We start from the raw sequence: 20,315 nt of genomic DNA, 5'->3' as shown, positions 1-20,315 counted from the left end.
ACTCACCTGGGGGAGGGGCAGAGGGGGGGAGAAGGGCAGGAAGGGGAGGGGGAGGGGAGGAGTTTGGATGGGTGGGCACTGGGCAGAGGGGAAGCCCCTTTCCTTTCCAAAAGAAAAAACATTGTGAACAGTATGATTTTTTTCAGGCTTTCCTCCCACACAAATTTAAACCAAACTGTTCCTGACCACATGCACGCCAGGCCTTTATTTCACTTTGGACAGTCATGGCTTCTCCCAAAGAATCCAGGGAAGTGTAGTTAGTGAAAGGTGCTGAGAGTTGCTAGGAGATGCCCCCACAGAGCTTCAGTCAGACCAACTGACTGTTAAACCACTCTGCCCACTGGAGCTCTGTCAGGAACATGAGTCTCCTCTCAGCACCCTTCACAAACCACACTTCCTGGGATTCTTTGGGGGAATCCATGACTGTCTAAAGTTGAATAAAGGTCTGGTGTGGGTGTGGCCCCTGATTAGGCGAGCCCAACAGCTGTGAGACTGGCTTTTAGAACACTGACAGTTGGTTCTTACTGAGCATGCCGAGCCTTATCATTGAGTTCAATGCTAAATTTCTTAAATTAATTAAAAATCAGCCAGGCATTTTTTAAAGTTTTAAAGTGCAGAAAATGAAGGTCAGAGTATGGAGCAAGGTCAGTAATAGGATTACACATACTCTGTGAACATGGCTTATTTTTAATCAATCTCAACAGATTATGAGAACTCTGATAGAAAATTGTTCAAAAGGGATCTGTTTTCTCTCATTTTACACTTTGAACTCTCGATTCTTTCTGTTTTGTGTATCGCCATGAAAATTTAGAGGGTTAAGCAAGCGTTTCTGAGTTCAGGACTATACGTTTTGTAAGGTTTTGTTCTGAAATGAGTTTATGAGAAGTGTCAGAATGGCATGGGGGTATTTTCAATTTAACATTGCAGAATGCGAAAAATTCACACTGACTTTAGTATACAGCCACTCTTGGGGCTGTATAATTACAATAGTTATTGTATAGTAATAGAAGAGAACAACAAAAAAGATACAACAAAAGCCCTATTCCAAAAGATTAGATAAATGAGAGGGAGATTTAAACCAAGCGTAGAGATGTTGAATAATCAACAGGGGAACCCACTGACTGACTGAGATAAAATAAAACAAAGATGGAAGCAATACACTGAACAACTGTATGAAAGAGATGCGAGGATGACCGATTCATTCACAGAGGAACTGTTTGATGAAGAACCAGAAATGTTAGAATGTGAGGTAAAAGCTGCTCTTACAATACTTGGAAAAAACAAATCACCAGGAACAGATGGCATGCCAATAGAGTTGCTACAAGTTACTGAGACTGAATCTGTCCAAATTTTGACAGAAATTTGTCAACAAATATGGAAAACTAAACACTGGCCCACAGACTGGAAGCGTTCAATATACATCCCAATTCCAAAGAAAGGGGATCTCAGGGAATGCAGTAATTATCAAACTATTGCCTTAACATCCCATGCAAGTAAAGTAATGCTCAAGATTCTACAACAAAGGCTCTTACCATATATGGAGTGAGAAATGCCAGATGTCCAAGCTGGATTTAGAAAGGGAAGAGGTACCAGAGATCATATTGCAAACATACGTGGGATAATAGAACGAACCAAGGAATTTCAGAAGGAAATCGCCCTGTGCCTTATAGATTACAGCAAAGCCTTTGACTGTGTAGATCAGCCTTTCCCAACCTTTGGGTCCCCAGATGTTGTTGGACTACAACTCCCATCAACCCCAGCCAGCATGGCTAATGGTCAGGAATGATGGGAATTGTAGTCCAGCATCATCTGGGGACCGAAAGGTTGGAAAGGCTGGTGTAGATCATGAAAAACCTTACGGCAGCAAGATTATTATATGCACAAAAGTGGAAAATGGAATCAACACCAACAATGGAAGAATGGCTATTGAAATTAATGGACCTAGTAGAAATGGATAAATTGACATGTTTACTTAGAGAAAAATCGACAGATACATTTCTTAAGGAATGGAAGCCTCTCTTAGACTTTTTGTTGAAAGATCAAAATAAAATGATGATACTGGGATTTGACGATTAATTAAGACAGCCTATGGAGAAAAGGGATTCTGTATGTATATATTAAGGGACAGGTTTGATGTATATTATATACTTATACCTGATCTGTGACAAATCGGAAGTCAATTATTTTATTTTTACTTTTTGTTGTTGTATTGTTATGTTTTTTTTATTTTGTTTTGTTTGTTTTTGGAAAAATTTGAATAAAAAATTATTAAAAAAAAATAATAAAATAAATGAAAAACCTTGGAATGCTTTAAAAGAAGTGGGGTAGCACAACATCTGATTGTCCTGATCCACAACCTATACTCTGGACAAGAAGCTACTGTAAGGAGAGAATATGGAGAAACCGATTGGTTTCCCATCGGAAGGGGTGTGAGACGGGTGTATTTTATCACCCTATTTGTTTAATCTACTGTATATACAGAACATATATAGAAAGCGGGATTGGACCAAAAAGAAGGATGTGTGTTAACTGGAGCGAGAAATATCAGTAATCTAAGATACGCAGATAATACCATACTAACAGAAACTAGTAATGATTTGAAATGAATGCTGATGAAGATTAAAGAGGAACGCACAAAAGCAGGACTACAGCTGAATGTCAAGAAGACTAAAGTAATGGCAACAGAAGATTTATGTAACTTTAATGTTGACAATGAGGACATTGAACTAGTCAAGGATTATCGGTACCTTGGCACAGTCATTAACCAAAATGGAGACAATAGTCAAGAAATCAGAAGAAGGCTAGGACTGGGGAGGGCAGCTATGAGAGAACTCAAAACATCCTCAAATGCAAAGGTGTATTGCTGAACACTAAAGTCAGGATCATTCAGACCATGTCATCCGGAGATTTGGAGTGCAGTTCCATCAATATGCTGATAACACTCACCTCTATCTCTCCCTTCCATCTGATGGCAGGGTGGGAGTGCTCATCCTAAATCGGTGCCTGGAGGCTGTGAAGGGTTGGATGTGGGCTAACAAACTGAAACTTAATCCAGAGAAGACAGAAGTGTTGCTGACCAAGAGGAAAACTGCCCCAGGGATAGGGTTGCAACCTGTTCTGGATTAGATTGCACTCCCCTTGAAAAAGCAGGTCCACAGTTTGGGAGTTCTTCTGGATCCTGCCCTGCTGCTTGAATATCAGATGGCTGCAGTAGCCAGCAGTGCTTTTGCCTATGTCAAAATGGTCTACCAGCTGTGTCCGTTCCTGGAAGCAGCTGACTTGGCCACAATGACACATGCATTGGTGACATCGAGGCTTGATTACTGTAACGCACTCTACGTGGGGCTACCTTTGAAAACGATTTGGAAACTACAGTTGGTCCAAAATGCAGCAGCCAGAATATTAACTGGTGCATGGTGCAGGGAGCATATCACCCCTGTTCTTTATCGACTCCACTGGCTCCCAGTTTGTTTCCGAACCCAATTCAAAGTGCTGGTTTTGACCTTTAAAGCCCTAAACCACCTTAAACCAGAGTACTTAAGGGACCACTTACGTCCATATGTTCCTAGCCTGGATGTAAGATCATCTATCTCTGGTCTCCTCTGCATGCCTGGAATGAAAGAAGTTAGACTGAGAAGCACGCGGGAGAGAGCCTTTTCAATTGTAGCTCCCAGAATTTGAAATTCCCTGCTCCAAGAAGCCTGCTTTGCTCCCTCACTGATGCTTTTCCAGAAACTTGTAAAAAGTATTTTGTTCCGGAGAGCCTTTGGTTGGGACTGACTGGTCAGCCTGACACTGTTTTAAGTTTTTTTATCTTTTATTTTTATCTTTTAAGTTCTTTTATTCTCACTCCCTCATATGTGTATGCACATATATACATGTATGTATGTTTGTATGTGTATGGATAATTCATTTTATGTATTTTAATTGTATTTTATGCATTGTAATTTACTGTAATGTTTGTGTTTTTATTGTGTATTTTATTATATATGTGTGCAATTTTATTGTAGCCGCCCTGAGTGCCCTATTGTAGGGTAGAACGGTGGGATAGATACTTTAAATAAATAAATAAAATGTTATTCCCAATCTCTATGTATGGATGTGAAAGTTGGACAGTGAAAAAAGTGGATAAGAGAAAAATCTATTTGTCTGAAATGTGCTGTTGGAGGAGAGCTTTGCAGATACCATGGACCACAAAAAAGACAAATAATTGGGTGTTAGAAAAAATTAAACCAGAACTATCACTAGAACTTAAAATGATGAAATTGAGGTTATCATGCTTTGGACACATCATGAGAAGACATGATTCACTAGAAAAGACAATAATGGTGGGAAAAACAGAATGGAGTAGAAAAAGAGGAAGACCAAACAAGACATGGATTGATTCAGTAAAGGAAGCCACAGACCTAAACTTAATAAGATCTGAACAGGGTGATTTATAAGATGCTATTGGAGGTCACTGATTCATAGGATCATCGTAAATTGAAATTGACTTGAAGGCACATAACAACAACAAGAGACTTAGTGCCAAACTACATTTTATGTTCCCATATCTCTTTCCACATGGGTGGGAAAGGTGGTTGGGTGGAGAGAATTGCACCTGGACAAACAACTGGCAGGGAATGGGTAAAGCTGTCCCTTTCTTTTATATTGCCCACCAGTCCACAGGGTGCTTTTCCTCGACAAAAACTTGGGTAAGAACCAATTGCACAACTACACCTAATGTGTAGTTTGGACCTCAAAAGGGTTCAGAGTTCATTTATTTTTCCCAGGGAAACAGGGAACTGTATTTCTGAGGAGAACGAGGGATTCATTTTCTAAGAGAAAATTATTAGCACTGTCTCCAAACTACAGTTCTCAGGACTCTTTTGGGAAATCCATGCATGATAATTAAAATAAGCTTTAAATATAGCCTGACACAGCTTACATTTTCTTGATTAGATCTGTCACACTCTGGTCATTAGATTTATACTTTTATTTTATCCCATAAGAAAACAGGTCAAGATACCTTGAAACAAGATTGTCCTCATTCCTTACAGACCCTCTCAGGTGTTGAGATCAGCAGAGGGGCCCTTTTAGTAGTTCTATCACCCTCAGAAGCTTAGAGGGGTGGACTGGGAGAGGGCATTCCCTTTGGCAGCTCCTAAGTTGTGGTACTCCCCACCGAGATGTGTCTGGCAACCTCACTGTACAGCTTTAGGCAAATGCTGAAGGCATTTCTCTTTACACTGGACTTTGACACCTGAGACATATATTTTTAGGACCCACCCTATTTTGTGATTCTGGTTGTTTTTAATTGTTTTTAACAATGTATTTAAAGGTTGTTGTAACCCACCCTGGGACCTCTGGGTGAAGGTCAGGCAATAAATGTTTACAACAACAACGGGGGCTGCTTTCGCACTGTACTTTATTCCGTTATTCTGACGATTTCTTACCTGATAGACTGTGCATTATATTTGATCTTTCACATTATGTAGAAGCTAGCTCCAGAATTCTAGTGGAATGTAATGCAAGTTTAGTGCAAATTTCCATGATAAATGATACTAGAAATAATCCGTTAGCAAGGCTGGGAACTCGGAAAATCACTGGAGGTTTTTGCTAGCTGCAGCCTCTCACGTGACAGGCATTCCAGCATGCAGTGCATTCCTGCCCTTTAGTCACATGGGAGGGAGGGTTTTGCCTGAGGAAAATGTACTGGTATTCTGGCATAGGCTCAGATAGCAGCTGCATTTCCCACACACACACACCATGTCGATACAAATAAAATAATTTAAAAAGTGAGATCCTAAAAGGGGAGGGCTTGCATGGCAATGGGACAGGATCTTAGACCTCCTAGACAGTGGGGAACAGTGTGCATGTGCTTACCAGGGCGGTAGACCAAGTGGCTCCGCAACGTCCTCTCCCCCTGAATAGAACTCAGACAGCACCTTGGTACACACCTCGATTGCGAGGTCTGAGACAGGAGGTGAGACGACTAGAGCGCCGGTGGCGGAAGTCTCGCACTGAAGACGATTGGACACTGGTTAGAGTAGCAATAGCGGCCTACCATGTGGCAACAAAGGCAGCAAAGAGGGATTTCTTTGCTGCCTCTATTGCGTCGGCAGAATGTTGTCCCAGGAGGTTGTTCCAAGTGGTCCGAAGCCTGGTCGGTCCAGTTGCGCAGGAACCCATGGAACATTCTAAAGCCTCCTGTGACATATTTGCTAAGCACTTTGCCGATAAAATCGAGTGTCTGAAGTGCACGACTCCGCACGCCGTGGGTACAAGTAGTGGGCCAGAATCGGCCAGTTGCATTCCGGTCCAATGGGAGCGGTTTCAGCCTCTTCTCGCTGAGGAAGTGGACAAGGTGTTCTCTACTGTGAAGCCAACCACTTGTCTGCTCGATCCTTGCCCCTCGTGGCTCATTGTGAGCTGCAAGGAGAAACTGGGCGAAGGGATCAAGGCGATGGTAAATGCATCCTTGGAAGAGGGTGCAATGCCATCAGCCCTCAAGGAGTCAGTGATAAGGCCCATCTTGAAAAAGCCCTCCTTGGATCCCCAAGAGTTGAAGAACTTTCGCCCAGTTTCTAGTTTACCATTCTTAGGCAAGGTGATAGAGCGAGTGGTGGCTAAACAACTACAGACGCACTTGGATGAAGTGGATTATTTAGATCCATTCCAATCGGGCTTCAGGACTGGACATGGAACTGAAACAGCCTTGGTCGCCCTGGTAGATGATATGAGGAGGGCGTTGGATAGGGGAGAATATACTTTCCTCGTCCTCCTGGATCTCTCAGCAGCTTTTGATACCGTCGACCACGGTATCTTGTTAAACCGCCTAGAGGGATTAGGGATGGGGGGCACTGCTTTACGGTGGTTCCATTCCTATCTCTCAGGCAGGTACCAATGGGTAGCATTGGGGGATGAGGTTTCAGACCCTTGGCCTCTCACTTGTGGAGTGCCACAGGGTTCTATCCTCTCCCCCATGCTATTTAACATCTATATGAAGCCACTGGGAGCCATCATCAGGAGTTTTGGGCTGCAGTGTCACCAATATGCGGATGACACTCAGCTCTATCTCTCATTTAAGTCCTCACCAGAGTTGGCTGTGGAGACCATGTCCAAGTGCCTGGAGTCCGTTAGTGGATGGATGGGTGAGAACAGGCTGAAGCTAAATCCCGATAAGACCGAGGTGTTACTCATGGGTGATAAGAGAAGGTTGAGAGACATCGACTTGGTGTTTAACGGGGTGAGATTACCCCTGAAGGATCAGGTCCGCAGCCTCGGGGTCATTCTTGACTCCCAGCTGTCCATGGAAGCTCAAGTTTCGGCAGTGAGCCGAGCAGCTTGGTATCAATTACATCTGATACAGAGGCTGCGACCCTACCTTCCTGTACAGCTACTCCCACGAGTGATACATGCCCTGGTCTCCTCTCGCTTAGACAATTGTAATGCACTCTACGTGGGGTTACCCTTGAAGACGGTCCGGAAACTCCAGCTGGTGCAGAATGCGGCGGCACGCTTGATTACGTATAGCTGTCGCCGGGAACATATCGCCCCGGTGTTGATAGATCTTCACTGGCTACCAGTGGTTTACCGGGCCCAATTCAAGGTGTTGGTATTGACCTTTAAAACCCTATACGGTTTCGGCCCGGTTTATCTAAAGGACCGCCTCCAGTATCACCAGTTAAGCCGCCTCACAAGATCAGCCACGCAGGATCTCCTCTCGGTCCCACCGGCCAAAACAGCTCGGCTGGTGCGGACCAGAGAGAGGGTGTTCTCGGTAGTGGCTCCCACCCTCTGGAATTCTCTCCCTTACGATTTTCGACATGCCTCCTCCCTGATGAGTTTTCTCCGAGCTTTAAAGACCTGGCTATTCAGGCAGGCCTACAGGAACTTCGAGCTAGATTAGTTTGTAATGTATTAACTGATGTTTTTGATGTTAGTTTTAATTGATGAATGTGGTTGTATTTTATTGTATTGTGTATTGTATTTTATTGTATTGTATATTGTATTTTTGCTGCTCTAAGTCGCCTAGAGTGTCCGTTAATTCAGACAGATAGGCGACTAACAAATAAAATTTTATTATTATTATTATTATTATTATGTGAAAGCCAGCTGCCCAAAATGCTGGTATATCGGCTGAAAAAACTGCTGTTCCTTAATGCAAAAGATACTGCAGTGTGAAAGGGATTTTAAAAATTGGGACAGAAGCGCTACCTTTTTAATCCGTTAAACTAATACAATCAGTCCTATGTGTGAAAGCAGCCAACAACAACAACAATAATAGACTTTAGAGTTATGATTGCATGAATGGATCTCCTCCAATCCTAGGGAGTTCCCATTAATTTCAGCAGAAGGGAAAACTGTACATGCTGAAAGGGATACAATGTGGAGCTGCATTTTTCATTGAAGTGAATGGAGAATTATGCTTTCCCTGAAGCTTCATGTAGCATATTGCGGAATAGGCTCTATCTAGGTATTATCCGCAACTGAAAGGGTTATACATTTTCCTTAAGAATGTTTAATATGTGTTATATGTATTTGAAATTTGTGTAGCTTATTGATATTCATTTCAGACTAAACTGATTCTCTGTTTTTCCAGCAATTTGCAAAAGAGCTACGGCAATTGCATATAAATGTGGATGTGGCAAATGATTTAGCACTTAAGCTTCTCCGGGATTACTCAGCTGATGACACCAGAAAAGTAGAACTGATGACGAATAATATTAATGATACTTGGGCCACCATTAATAAAAGGTAGGACAAAACATCTAGTAACATCACTCTTATAAAACTGACTGAATGGTTGAATTATTTTTCTTTTAACAGTGTTCAGGAAGTAATGACAGTGAAAGACTGAAGAAGTAAGGAGGAAATCGTTCTGTTGTTATTTTCTGTTGTTTCCAATTATATGCTTAATTGTTTAAAATGAGCTTTTATTAATTACCTATTTTGCTTATTAATTTTATTTACATATATAATAATTTTCTATGAGTGTTTGAATTTCTGCCTAATCTTTTATATGTAATTATAACTATATATATATAGTTATATATATAACTATAACTACCTATAACTCAAACCTGTCTCTGTAGTTATGCTTGTTAGTAAGCTCCATCCAAAGTAACTGTGTGGACTACATTGTCCTAAGAACTTTGTTCAGTTATTTTTGAAGTTGCATACTAAGTAGGGAAATGATGGTCCTATGGAAATGTGGTTCACATAAGGTTAAGAATGTGAAGCCCTATCATGCTTAAGAAAATTCTATGTAATAATTCTTCTTAGATTAGGTTCTTGATTAAAGCTTTCTTGGTTCATATTTATACACTCTCATCATTCAATTTAGATATGATTGCAATTCTAAAAGCTATTTTAGAGCCTTCCTTTAATATATGAATCACCCATTACAAAATCTATACAAAAATTCATAGAATAAAATTAATTTTATTAAAGTAATAAAACAGATTCATTGTTTCATATTGTTGTACATTCAATGAGATGTATAAAATTAAGTTGAGTTCATTTAGATTGGTTTAGTATTTAACATTAGGCTTTATATCTAACATTAGGCTTTATAGCTTATAATCAAATCCAAACATGAATGTGGGTTTAAATTGCATTTAATTACAGTTTATGAATAAGGTCAGAAGAGTGCACAGTGTAAATTATAAAATATAATGAAAGGGTTTCTTGGCATAGGGAACGTTATTTAAATCAGCTGTAACTACCAAAAATGCTCTTTTTTTTGTACTTCTTAAAATGTGGATAATACTTAGGCTACAAACACTGTTCAGTAAAACTGTCACAAGCTTTGAGGAACTTGAGCACAAGGGTTTGTATCAGAAAATAAATTAAGGTCAGATTTGCCATTTTCCTTAGAAGTAAAGCAACATATGCCTGTTCCTGGCGTTATTAGAGTTATTACATTTCTGGGGCCAAGTTTGTGAGTTCCTCGGGCTTTCTTTGTTTTGAAAAGTTGGAGGATTGATTGATGTCCTTTAGCCTCTTTGGTTTCCTTTAAGTGCTTCTGGCTGATTTATTTTTGTACTTACAGTTTGACAATAGGCCAGGTATGCATATTAATTATACACAAATGACAAATTATCTTTAGACAAAGTTTCCTGCTCCTATGATCTAAGGTTAGTTCTTTTATGAATTCTGGAAACCAGTAAACTAGTTGGTTACATATTCTCTGGGGCCAGTATATCCTTTCAGCAGCACTGGCTGAAATAATAATAAGTAATTATTAGGATATTTGTCCAATTCATGTGCTGTTTGCCATCTGCCTCATACTGCCTCTGCCTGCTTGTGCATGGGAAATGCTAAAACAAACCAAAGAACTCTGGGACTCGTGACAGCAAGACACAGTCTCTGCTGCTTATTTTATTTTATTTTTTCTACAACTACTTCTGATTGGCAAATGTCCAAAGATCTTATGAGATTTTTACACTCCGGATAGAAACAGATAAATGTTTGCTTAAAAATACTAAAGCATGATGTACAATTTATTTTTCTCTGTCATGTTAAGAGGCTTGCATCCCACACTGGGTCTCTCCGGGCATGGGTAAAGTGCCCCCTTTCTTTGGTCCTTAAAAACACATACTTTGTGACACGTGTAATTTGCCAAATATATAGACTCCAGTTCTGCTTCTCTCTTATTTTCATACCAAACTGAAAAAAAGACAACTGATCTCAGAAACCATACTGTGACTGGGTTTGCGTGTAACATTAAGGTAAGCCATGGCTTTGCACAAACAAGCAAACATGCAAGGTCCCAGAGAGAAGATTGTGGCCACTTTACTTCTCCTCTGGTCCTGTTGCTGCCATGTTGTTGTGAGCTAAATCATGCTTTGGATTTGTGTTAAGTCTGAGCCCGGGCTCACGGTTTATCTCACATCAGACAAACTACAAGTTGTAGTCAAGGTTTGTTCTGTGGCTTACCACTCAAGATTTCAATGGGGAAGATAAACCACAAGCCTAGGTTCAGATGTAATGCTAAGCTGATAGCAGTGTAGCAGCAACAGCAACACCACAGGAAGAGCAAAGCAACCACATTCTTCTAATTGGGACCTGAAAGTTTTGTTCATCTGCAATAAGCCATGAATTGGCTTGGTGTTACCTGTCAACTGGGTCCATGTTCAGTCTCTTCATACTAATAGATCTAGCCAGCCAGCATGGCTCTGCAGTTCCTGATAGGCCTGTTAATTGTACAGCCACAAGAGTGGCTGTATACTATAGCCAGAGTGGATTTTTCACATTCCGCAATATTAAATTGAAAATACGCCCATACCATTCTGATGCTTCTCATAAGCTCATTTCAAAACAAAACCTTAGAAAACATACAGTCCTGAGCTCAGAAATGCTTGTTTAACAACCCTCTCAATTTTCATGGCAATACACAAAACTGTCAGAGAGAATAGAGAGTTCAAACTCTAAAGAGAGAGAGAAAAATGCAGACCCCTTTTGGACTTTTTTCTCTGAGTTATCATAATCTGTTGAAATTCATTAAAAATCAGCCATGTTCACAAAGTACCTGTAATCCTATTGCTGACCTTGCTCCATACTTTGACCTTCATCTTCTGCAGTCTAAAAGTTAAAAAAAAATGCCTGGCTGATTTTTAATTAATTTAAGAAATGTTGGCTTGAACTCAATGATAATGTGGGACATGCTCAGTAAGAACCAACTGTCAGTGTTCTAAAAGCCAGATTCACAGCTGCTGGGCTTGCCTAATCGGGGCCACACCCACACCAGACTTTGCTTTCACATGAGACAGTCATGGCTTCCCTCAGAGAATCCCCGGAAGTGTAGTGTCATGGCCCCTTCAGAGGACTCGGAGGAGGAGGAAGAGGCAGAGTTGGCAGACCCAGGAGAAGGAACTAGTGGAACCCCTGAGGATACAACTCTGGCTCTTCCCCAGCTGGAGAATGTCCAGGACCTGGCTGAAGCCCCTCAATCGGATTCTGGGTATGAACAGGAGGCTCCCCTCCCCCCTGCAGAAAGGAGACACCAGCGAGTAGCACAGCAACCAAGGAAGAAGTTGGGTCATTTAAGAACAAGCAGCTCTAAGCAGCTGGGAGACTAATCACGGGCACCTGGCTTAGGGAGTCTGTTATAAAAGGCAATTCATGGCTGCAGAAGACTGCTGACTACAACGTTGGTTGTGACCCCTTGCGTGTAACGCCGTTACTAGCCTCTAGACCTTCGGACTGGACCCCTGGCTTTCTGAATTCTGCTTCCCTACCTGGACAACGCTCTTGGACACTGCTACTGGTTAGTTTGTCAAGCCTTTCTTCTGCCAGCCGGCCTCTGTTATCTGCCTGGCCTTGATTGATTTATTGCCAGCTAACTGCCGGCTGCTTCGTTACTGCCCAGCCCCCAGCCCTGAAGCTGACATGTAGTTTGTGAAGGGTGCTGAGAGGAGACTGCTATTCTCCTGACAGAGCACCGGTGGCCAGAGTGGTTTAACAGTCAGCCACTCTGATTGTAGCTCTGTGAGGGGAACAGGACATCTCCTAGCAATTCTCAGCAATTCTTCCAAGCTACACAGGAAGTGGATTGGACTCTGAAAGACCAACCCAAATTGTGTTTGCATTTTGACAAATTTGTAGGGCAGTCCAATATCTCAGAGAGGAGGTCAGGTCTGCTGCTCCCCTGGTGCATTCACTATAGCTGCCCAATTTCCCTGCTTTTTAAAGTTTGATAGAAATATCTGTTGGCTATAGGTACATTCTTAAACAGCAAGTTTTTTTGCCTATTAGTGAATAATAGTAAATTAGCATTTACATAGAGCATTGTAAGTCTTCCGAGTGGTTCATATGCATTATCTTGGAAAAATAGTCCTGTAAAGTAGTGTTTTTAGCCTTTACGTGTTGCTTCCTTGTCCTTAACTAACAAACACAACTAGAGAGATTGAGTGCTTGGTATGGAACATATCACCGTTCTCCCTCTCCAACTGGAAAACATCCCAATATTTGTAGTAATGTTATGAAAACAATTATTCCCTGGAGGTTCCTGGAGGGCAGTCCTTACCCTTGGGATGGGACCTCCCTCTGTCTGTGTAGGCAGGGTGTACTTCTACCTCACTCGGGTAGGGGCCATCCCTGTTCTTCAGACCGACCCTGCCTTTTACTGGGCATGGTTGGGTCTGACTGAGCTCCTTAAGAGCTTAGTCACTTCTGCTTTTCTAATTTGCTTTACCTGACCCTTGGTCCTTGCAGTTCTCTTCTTTTTCTTCTCCCTTCCGTTCTTTCCCTTTTTCACCCTCCCTTCCTTATAGTGGGCTTGTTCTCAAACTCGGAGTGCTTCCTTTCCCCAGGAGAGAGAGAGAAGGGGGGCTGGAGACAGTGGGGTCCAGCATGGTGGTGCACTGTGTCCCAAACAAGATGTCCCAAAGCAGGTGAAGGATGGTCTGACAAAACACGTCATAGCTGTGACATTTCAGGCTGATACTTCATGGGATGCCATGCAATTTAATGCCAGGGCAATGGTGCCCAGCACAGTGATGCAACATATGGCTGTGCAGTTGGGAAGTCGATGCTGGGTCTCAAAACTGTCTGGCTAGCTACCTCTTTGGTGGGGGTAAGCTATTTGGGGAACCCCTGGAGAAGGTGCTAGTTGAGACTCGAGATAAGCAGAAGGTTCTTCCAGGTGTTGAGAAGGACAAGGGGAGGCTGTTTAAGTCAGAATTTTTTCCAGGGTTGGTAGCTAAAGCCAGGAGGATATTGGAGGTGCCTGAGGAAATGGCTGCAGATGTGGCAGTGGACCTCCCGTGGCAGCTTTATCCTTCTCTGAAGTGATTCCAATGGAAGGAAGAGAGTAGGGCCAGTGCCAGGCGTGACTGGCCTCTTAGACACCAGCCTGCTCTGGGCCGACGGCACCCATCTGCCTGCCCACGTGTGCCACCTACCTCTCCCGCTGCCATGAATGCTGCATGCGCATGCCTGCCATCAACCAGGATGGTGGCAGGGGCATCAACCCCTTAGAGAAGCCTTGACCATCATCTTGGTTGATGGCAGGCATGCGCGCACAGTGTGGCCAGCACTCACCATAATGGGAGAGGTAGGTGAGGCGTGCAGGCGGGTGTTGTGGGCCTGCAAGTTTATAGGGGGGTGCCTGGGAGCTCCCTCTCCACGATCCGCAGCAGGGTCAGGAGCTGACCCTGCTGTGGATCGTGAAATGGGAGCGCCACCTACCCACCCTAAGGAGGGTCCCTCAGCCAGGGCCCAACCCGGTCACCCTCTGGTGCCGGCCCTGGAAAAGGGGTCCCAAGGGATGGTTGTGACAAACATGTTGAAGCGGCACTGTGCAGGCATTTCAAGGTGGAGGCAATGGCATTTTGGGCTTCAACAGCAACTTCTCTTATACTTCACACCACCATGCTGTGGGCAGAGGAGCTTGCCAACAGAGATGATAATCAATAGTTAGTCAATTTATTTATATACCACATTTTCCATAAATAATCTGTGCTCAAAGCGGTTTACATAAACAAACAGTCCAAATACTGTAGAATAACAACAATGAATAAAAAGAACAATCACTACAACACTAAAATAAATCATATAATATTCAACAAAATGTAAATGAACAATAAACAACAATAAAGCTAAAGCCAAAATATCTAAAAGCAAGCCCCAAAGCTGATATAACGGATGATGTCCCAAAGTAGATGAAGGATGGTCTGACAAAACACGCCATAGCTATGACGTTTCAGGCTGATGCTTCATGTGATGCCATGCAATTCAGTGCCAGGGCAATGACATCCAGCACGGTGGTGCAATGTAATGTGTGGCTGTGCAGTTGGGAAGTCAATCCTGGATCTCAAAACCATCTGGCTCGCTATGTCTTTGGTGGGAATAAGCTATTTGGGGAACCCCTGGAGAAGGTGCTGGTTGAAATGCAGGACAAGCAGAAGATGTTCCCAGGTGTTAAGAAGGACAAGCGTAAGCATGGACAGAGGCATCCCTTCCAGACCTCCAAACACTACCATTAACAGAGCTCTTCAGGGGGCTTCAAGCCCCATTAGAACAGGCAGGAGTGGTCCTGGGGGGCTGGCCTCTTCCCAATCACAGCTTTCCTCCTTCTCTTCTAATTCCAAGTTCCAGAAAGGAGACAAAAAGGGGCAGTCAGCATGATGCCAGAGCCCAGGCCTCAGCAGGGGCCATAGGGGAAAGACTCAAACAATTTGCACATGAACCATGACAGACAAGTGAGTCTGCAAAACTGTTTCCTCAGGATACTCCTTGGGGATTTCCAAGCAGCCAAGACAGAAATTTATAGCCACACTGTTATCCAGGAAGCCAAACAAACACCAGGCATTGTGCAAAGCCATCACACATTTCTTGTCGATTCAGGTGGTGGAACCAGTCATAGCCAGGAATTGGAGGTGTGGGTATACTCCATTTTCTTTCTGTTCCCAAAGAAAAATGGGGACATCAGGGCCATTCTCAACTTCAAGTGGCTAAACAGGAGGATGGCCTACAAGAAGTTCAAGATGGAAACACTCAAATCCATATCAGATGCCATCACCTGGGACGACTGGATGGCATCCATAGAACTATCGGAGGCTTATCTCTATATCCTAATCAACAGGAGGCACAGGAAGTTTCTTTGCTTCTGCTACAGATACTGGCCTTACCAGCACAGAGTGCTTCTCTTCAGTCACACGTTCACCCCCAGGATCTTCACCAAGGTCTTGGTGGCATTGGTTGCTCACTTCAGAACTTTGGATGTATGGGTGCATCTGTACCTTGACAACATTTTAGTGAGGGCACCGTTGAGGGATCAGTGCAGGGTAGATATGGAAACCACTTTATTGTGCTTGCAGAGCCACAGGATCATTGTGAATCTAGAGAAGAGTGCATTAGATCCCACACAGGACACCACACATCTGGGAGTTGGGATAAATTAACAACTGTTTTAGATGTGCCTTATGGAAGAGTGAGAGGTCAAGATCTGGGCTTTGGCGTGGAAGGTGGTGTATTTGCAATCGGCAGACCTTATGGAACTAGCTAAGTTACAGGGTATGCTGGTCTCTTCCCAAGATCTGGTGGACTGGGTGCATTTCCTTATGCATCCATCCCTTCAGCTACTGCTTCCCTAACAGGAACAGATCACGCAGTCATGCAGACAGATGGTTCTGATTCTGTTTACATTGCAAAGAGCCCTGAGGTAGTGGCTGTCCCCACAACATTTGTCAAAAGAGGTGAGCTTGGAGACTTCTGTTGGGAAGGTGATTACATCAGATACCAGCATGTATGGTTGGGGAGCATATCCTGACTCCCACATGTCGCAAGGTATATGGTCAGCCAGCAGAACACATCAGAGCATCAACTGCCTGGAGTTGTGGTCAGTGAGGTTAGCAATTTTGCACTTCATGCCTCACATTGAGGGATGCCATATGTTGGTGAGAACAGACAAAGTGTCTGCCAGAGCTTATTTGAATCATCAGGGGGGCACAAAATCAAGAACCCTAATGAAGGAGGCAGACTGTCTGTTCAGCTGGGTGGAGTCTCACCTACAATCCTTGTACGGAAGAACATGGGTGATGCCACCCCAATTTCAGTGATTACGGGTAGAGGGAAGTATAGCCATGGGGATGTGGTGAATTACCATAGAAGGCGAAGGCAAGGCTATCTGCGCCTTGTTCCTTGCTGCCACTCCTCTCATGGATGGGTTCCTCGTTGCTCATCTGCTGTGCCCACTGGCCTGAGTGTGTTGTTGTTTAACGCCAGATTGGTACATAATAAGACCACTCTCATCCATGACTTGATTGTGGATGAAGGTGCCGATTTGGTGTGCATTATTGAGACCTGGTTGGGTGAGCTTGGAGGAGTTGATCTGACCCAACTTTTGTTGATGTGTGCGGTTGTTGCGTGACAGCACACGTTACTTTTGGAAGTAAAATGGTCAAGAAACATCACAGAGGCAATAGATCTTGTTAAGAGTCCTTTTTACTCGGACATTAAGGCTTGTAGCAGTTACAAGTAGCTTCCCCCCCCCCAGACAGAACATCTCTCTCCGAAAGCAAAACTTAGACAGACACTAACAAACTAACAAGAAGCTGTTAGAACGTTTCCCAGTCACTATCTTGATGGTTGCCATGGTACCGGCCTTGGCTGTCCGTTCCCAGGCCAGGCACAGGCTTTGCAGCTGATAACACTCCTTCTTCTCCAGACTTCTTGAAACTTTCAGACTTGATGAAAAACAACCTGTGGTAGTAAAGCCTAATGGGTCAACATGTTCCCCTTTTTTCATCATGTCTGCAAGTCTTTTTACAACAATAACAATGACGTTACAGCAATACATTTACTACTATACATAGGTAATACATTTCAGTACATTGCATCATACATTTCCGGTTTACATTGTCAGTACAGCTTAAAACTTTATTAATCAAATTTTGATTGAACACAAGTCAGATATAGTGTCTCTGGATCCATCTGCACTTCTTTGTGCATCCCTGGGCTGGTAATTACCCCCACAGTAAATCTGTCAGGAGGTTTCCCAATGTTAGCTCTCTCAGAGCGTCTTAAGAGAACAGGAGCTTCTGCTTCCACTGTCCCCCCCCCCCACCTGAGCTTGTTCCTGGCATATCTTGCTCAGAATACATCAGATCATCAACCTTTCGTTTCTTTGTTTTACGTTTGCCCCAAATCATTTCATTTAATGCATCCTTGAGTGGAATCTGTGTGCCTTTCACTTTCACATCTTGTTTTGATGTAAATACTTGTGCTTGTGTTTCATCTGATCCTGTAAGTATGACTGTTTGCTTTTGATCCCAAGGCTTTTCTGAGACTTTAATGCTTCTGCTCAGAACTAATTGCTGTGTTTGTGGTATTCATATTCTGTAATATGCATTCTGAAAACCCAGCACAAACCCTTCCTGTGCTCTAGGTGCAAGTTTGCCACGTCTTTTACTTTGTGGAATGTGGACCCAGCAACGGGCTCCGAATTTCTCAATGTGTTGCACCCTAGGCTTTCTCCCAGTGAGTTTCTCGTAGGGTGACATTCCAATGGCACTGTGTAACACCCTGTTGTGAATGTAATTCGCATACAAAATAGCTTCTCCCCAGAAAGAATGTAAAAGACTAGAATCCTCTATCATGGCTCTCAAAGCTTCCTGAAGCACCCTGTTTTTTCTCTCCGTGGTCCCGTTACTGAACGGGGAAAATGGAGCTGTGAAATTCTGGTTTATTCCCTTACTCTCGAGGAAGTCACTCAATGCTTTGCTTGTGAATTCCCCTCCCTGGTCTGAGTGTATCGCTTTCACAGTGCTGCCATGCTGCGTTTCAACTTTCTTGATGAACAGACGCAACTTCTGCTCTGCCTCATCTTTCCTTTTCAGCAAATAAACATGAGTGAATCTGGAGAAATCATCGACCACTACCATAAAGAACCTCGCACCTCCTCGTGAACTGTTTATTGGCCCTGATAAATCAACATGAACTAGCTGGTAGGGAGCTGTTGTCGTGCTTTCAGCCTCCCGGTTTATGGGTGCAATTGTCATTTTTGCTTTATGGCAGGCATCACAATCCATTAACTGCCCACAATCTTTCAACCGCATGTTTTCACTATGCATTGGGGTTTTCTTAATCGTGTCATAGTTTGCATGCCCCAGCCTTTTGTGCCAATCATGTACACAGCCTTGATGTGTCTGCGCTACAGCATTTAACACAGCACACCCTGCTTGATTGCTTTTTATTACAAACTGATCATCTTTCAGGCTCCCTTTCATGCATATTTCACCCCCTCTTTTCACAAAACATTTGTCTCTTTCAAACACCACAGAAAACCCAATGTTGGTCAATTTTCTCACAGACAAAATGTTACTAGACAAGTCAGGGACATATAAAACATCAGAAATAATGCCAATCTTACTCAGTTTCAAAGTTCCTCACGCCTTGACAATTCGTCTCGATCCATCAGCCAAAAGAACAGAGTCCTGCACCGCCTTTGAAGTGTGCAATAAACATAAGTCTTTTACGAGACTATGGGACCCTCCAATATCCAAAATCCAGTCTGTATCAACTCAAGGCTTTTCTGCGCTGACAAAGTTCACACTGCTCTGCTTCCAGCCTCCATCTCTGCTTCTTTGCTTGACTGCACAGTCTCTTTGAATATGCCCACGTGCTCCGCAAAAGTAACAAGTTTTCAGCCGTGGCTGCTCCTGCTTGCTATCCTGCTTGTTTCTGGCTGCCTCCTTCGGCTCTGCACTTTTTGCCTCTTGTCTCCGCTGCCACTCCTGGGTCAGTTTTTCCTCAATAAAAGCTACATTCAGGCCGCCATCTGGCATAGCTTCCATCGCCATCACAAAATTATTCCAACTCCCATCGAGTGAAGCCAGGATCATATAGGTCTTCTGAAGGATGCTGTGTTCGACCCCTCGATCCTCTAACTCAGCAAACAAACGCCTGAATTCAGTGAGATGCTCACTCATGGTGCACTCACCCGTGAAGCGCATCTGGTACAGCTTCCGTGCCAAACACAGCTTAGACCCAGCTGTCTGTTGAACATGTAAAGCCTGCAACACGTCCCAAATCCGTTTGGCTGTGAGAACATCTCTCACGTACAGCAATTGTGAATCTGATAGAGCCAAAGTAATAAAAGCCTGCGCCTTCTCATCTCTGCGTCTCCAGGCTGCTGTGAGGGGAACTGGGGGGGTTCCTTCAATAACATCAAATAAATCCTCTTTTATTAGGAAAGCCCGCATTCTCATCTTCCAGCTGGCGTAATTATTTTCCGTAAGTCTCTCCATCGGCAAGCCTCCAGACATGTTTACAGCCATGTTCGCTCACCTCTGTCTGGCACAATCAATCAAGCTGCCCTCTGGATCTCCATCCGTCGTTCAGACCAGCCACTTACTCCTGTGTAACGCGCGCTGGATCTGGGCCCATAACCCTGTTGATGTGTGCGGTTGTTGCGTGACAGCACACGTTACTTTTGGAAGTAAAATGGTCAAGAAACATCACAGAGGCAATAGATCTTGTTAAGAGTCCTTTTTACTCGGACATTAAGGCTTGTAGCAGTTACAAGTAGCTTCCCCCCCCTCTAGACAGAACATCTCTCTCCGAAAGCAAAACTTAGACAGACACTAACAAACTAACAAGAAGCTGTTAGAACGTTTCCCAGTCACTATCTTGATGGTTGCCATGGTACCGGCCTTGGCTGTCCGTTCCCAGGCCAGGCACAGGCTTTGCAGCTGATAACACTCCTTCTTCTCCAGACTTCTTGAAACTTTCAGACTTGATGAAAAACAACCTGTGGTAGTAAAGCCTAATGGGTCAACAACTTTGCCCACCTGGATACTCGGTGCAGCACCAGCACAGGCTGCAGA

General features: G+C 43.5%; 1 protein-coding gene across 13 annotated transcripts in view; it reads left to right on the top strand.

Annotated features, from left to right (window-relative positions):
* Positions 1-20,315, top strand: part of DMD (dystrophin) — a 2,032,119-nt gene that overhangs the window by 1,578,527 nt on the left and 433,277 nt on the right. For all 13 annotated transcript variants that reach the window (XM_061627388.1, XM_061627390.1, XM_061627384.1 and 10 more), the window contains one exon: positions 8,585-8,739. In XM_061627388.1, coding sequence (XP_061483372.1) covers positions 8,585-8,739 — 155 coding nt within the window. The remainder of the gene's footprint in view (positions 1-8,584; positions 8,740-20,315) is intronic.

Source organism: Rhineura floridana, chromosome 5, assembly GCF_030035675.1.
Source record: "Rhineura floridana isolate rRhiFlo1 chromosome 5, rRhiFlo1.hap2, whole genome shotgun sequence".
In the NCBI taxonomy this organism is placed as follows: Eukaryota; Metazoa; Chordata; class Lepidosauria; order Squamata; family Rhineuridae; genus Rhineura; species Rhineura floridana.
This window is presented reverse-complemented; position numbering and strand designations above follow the sequence as displayed.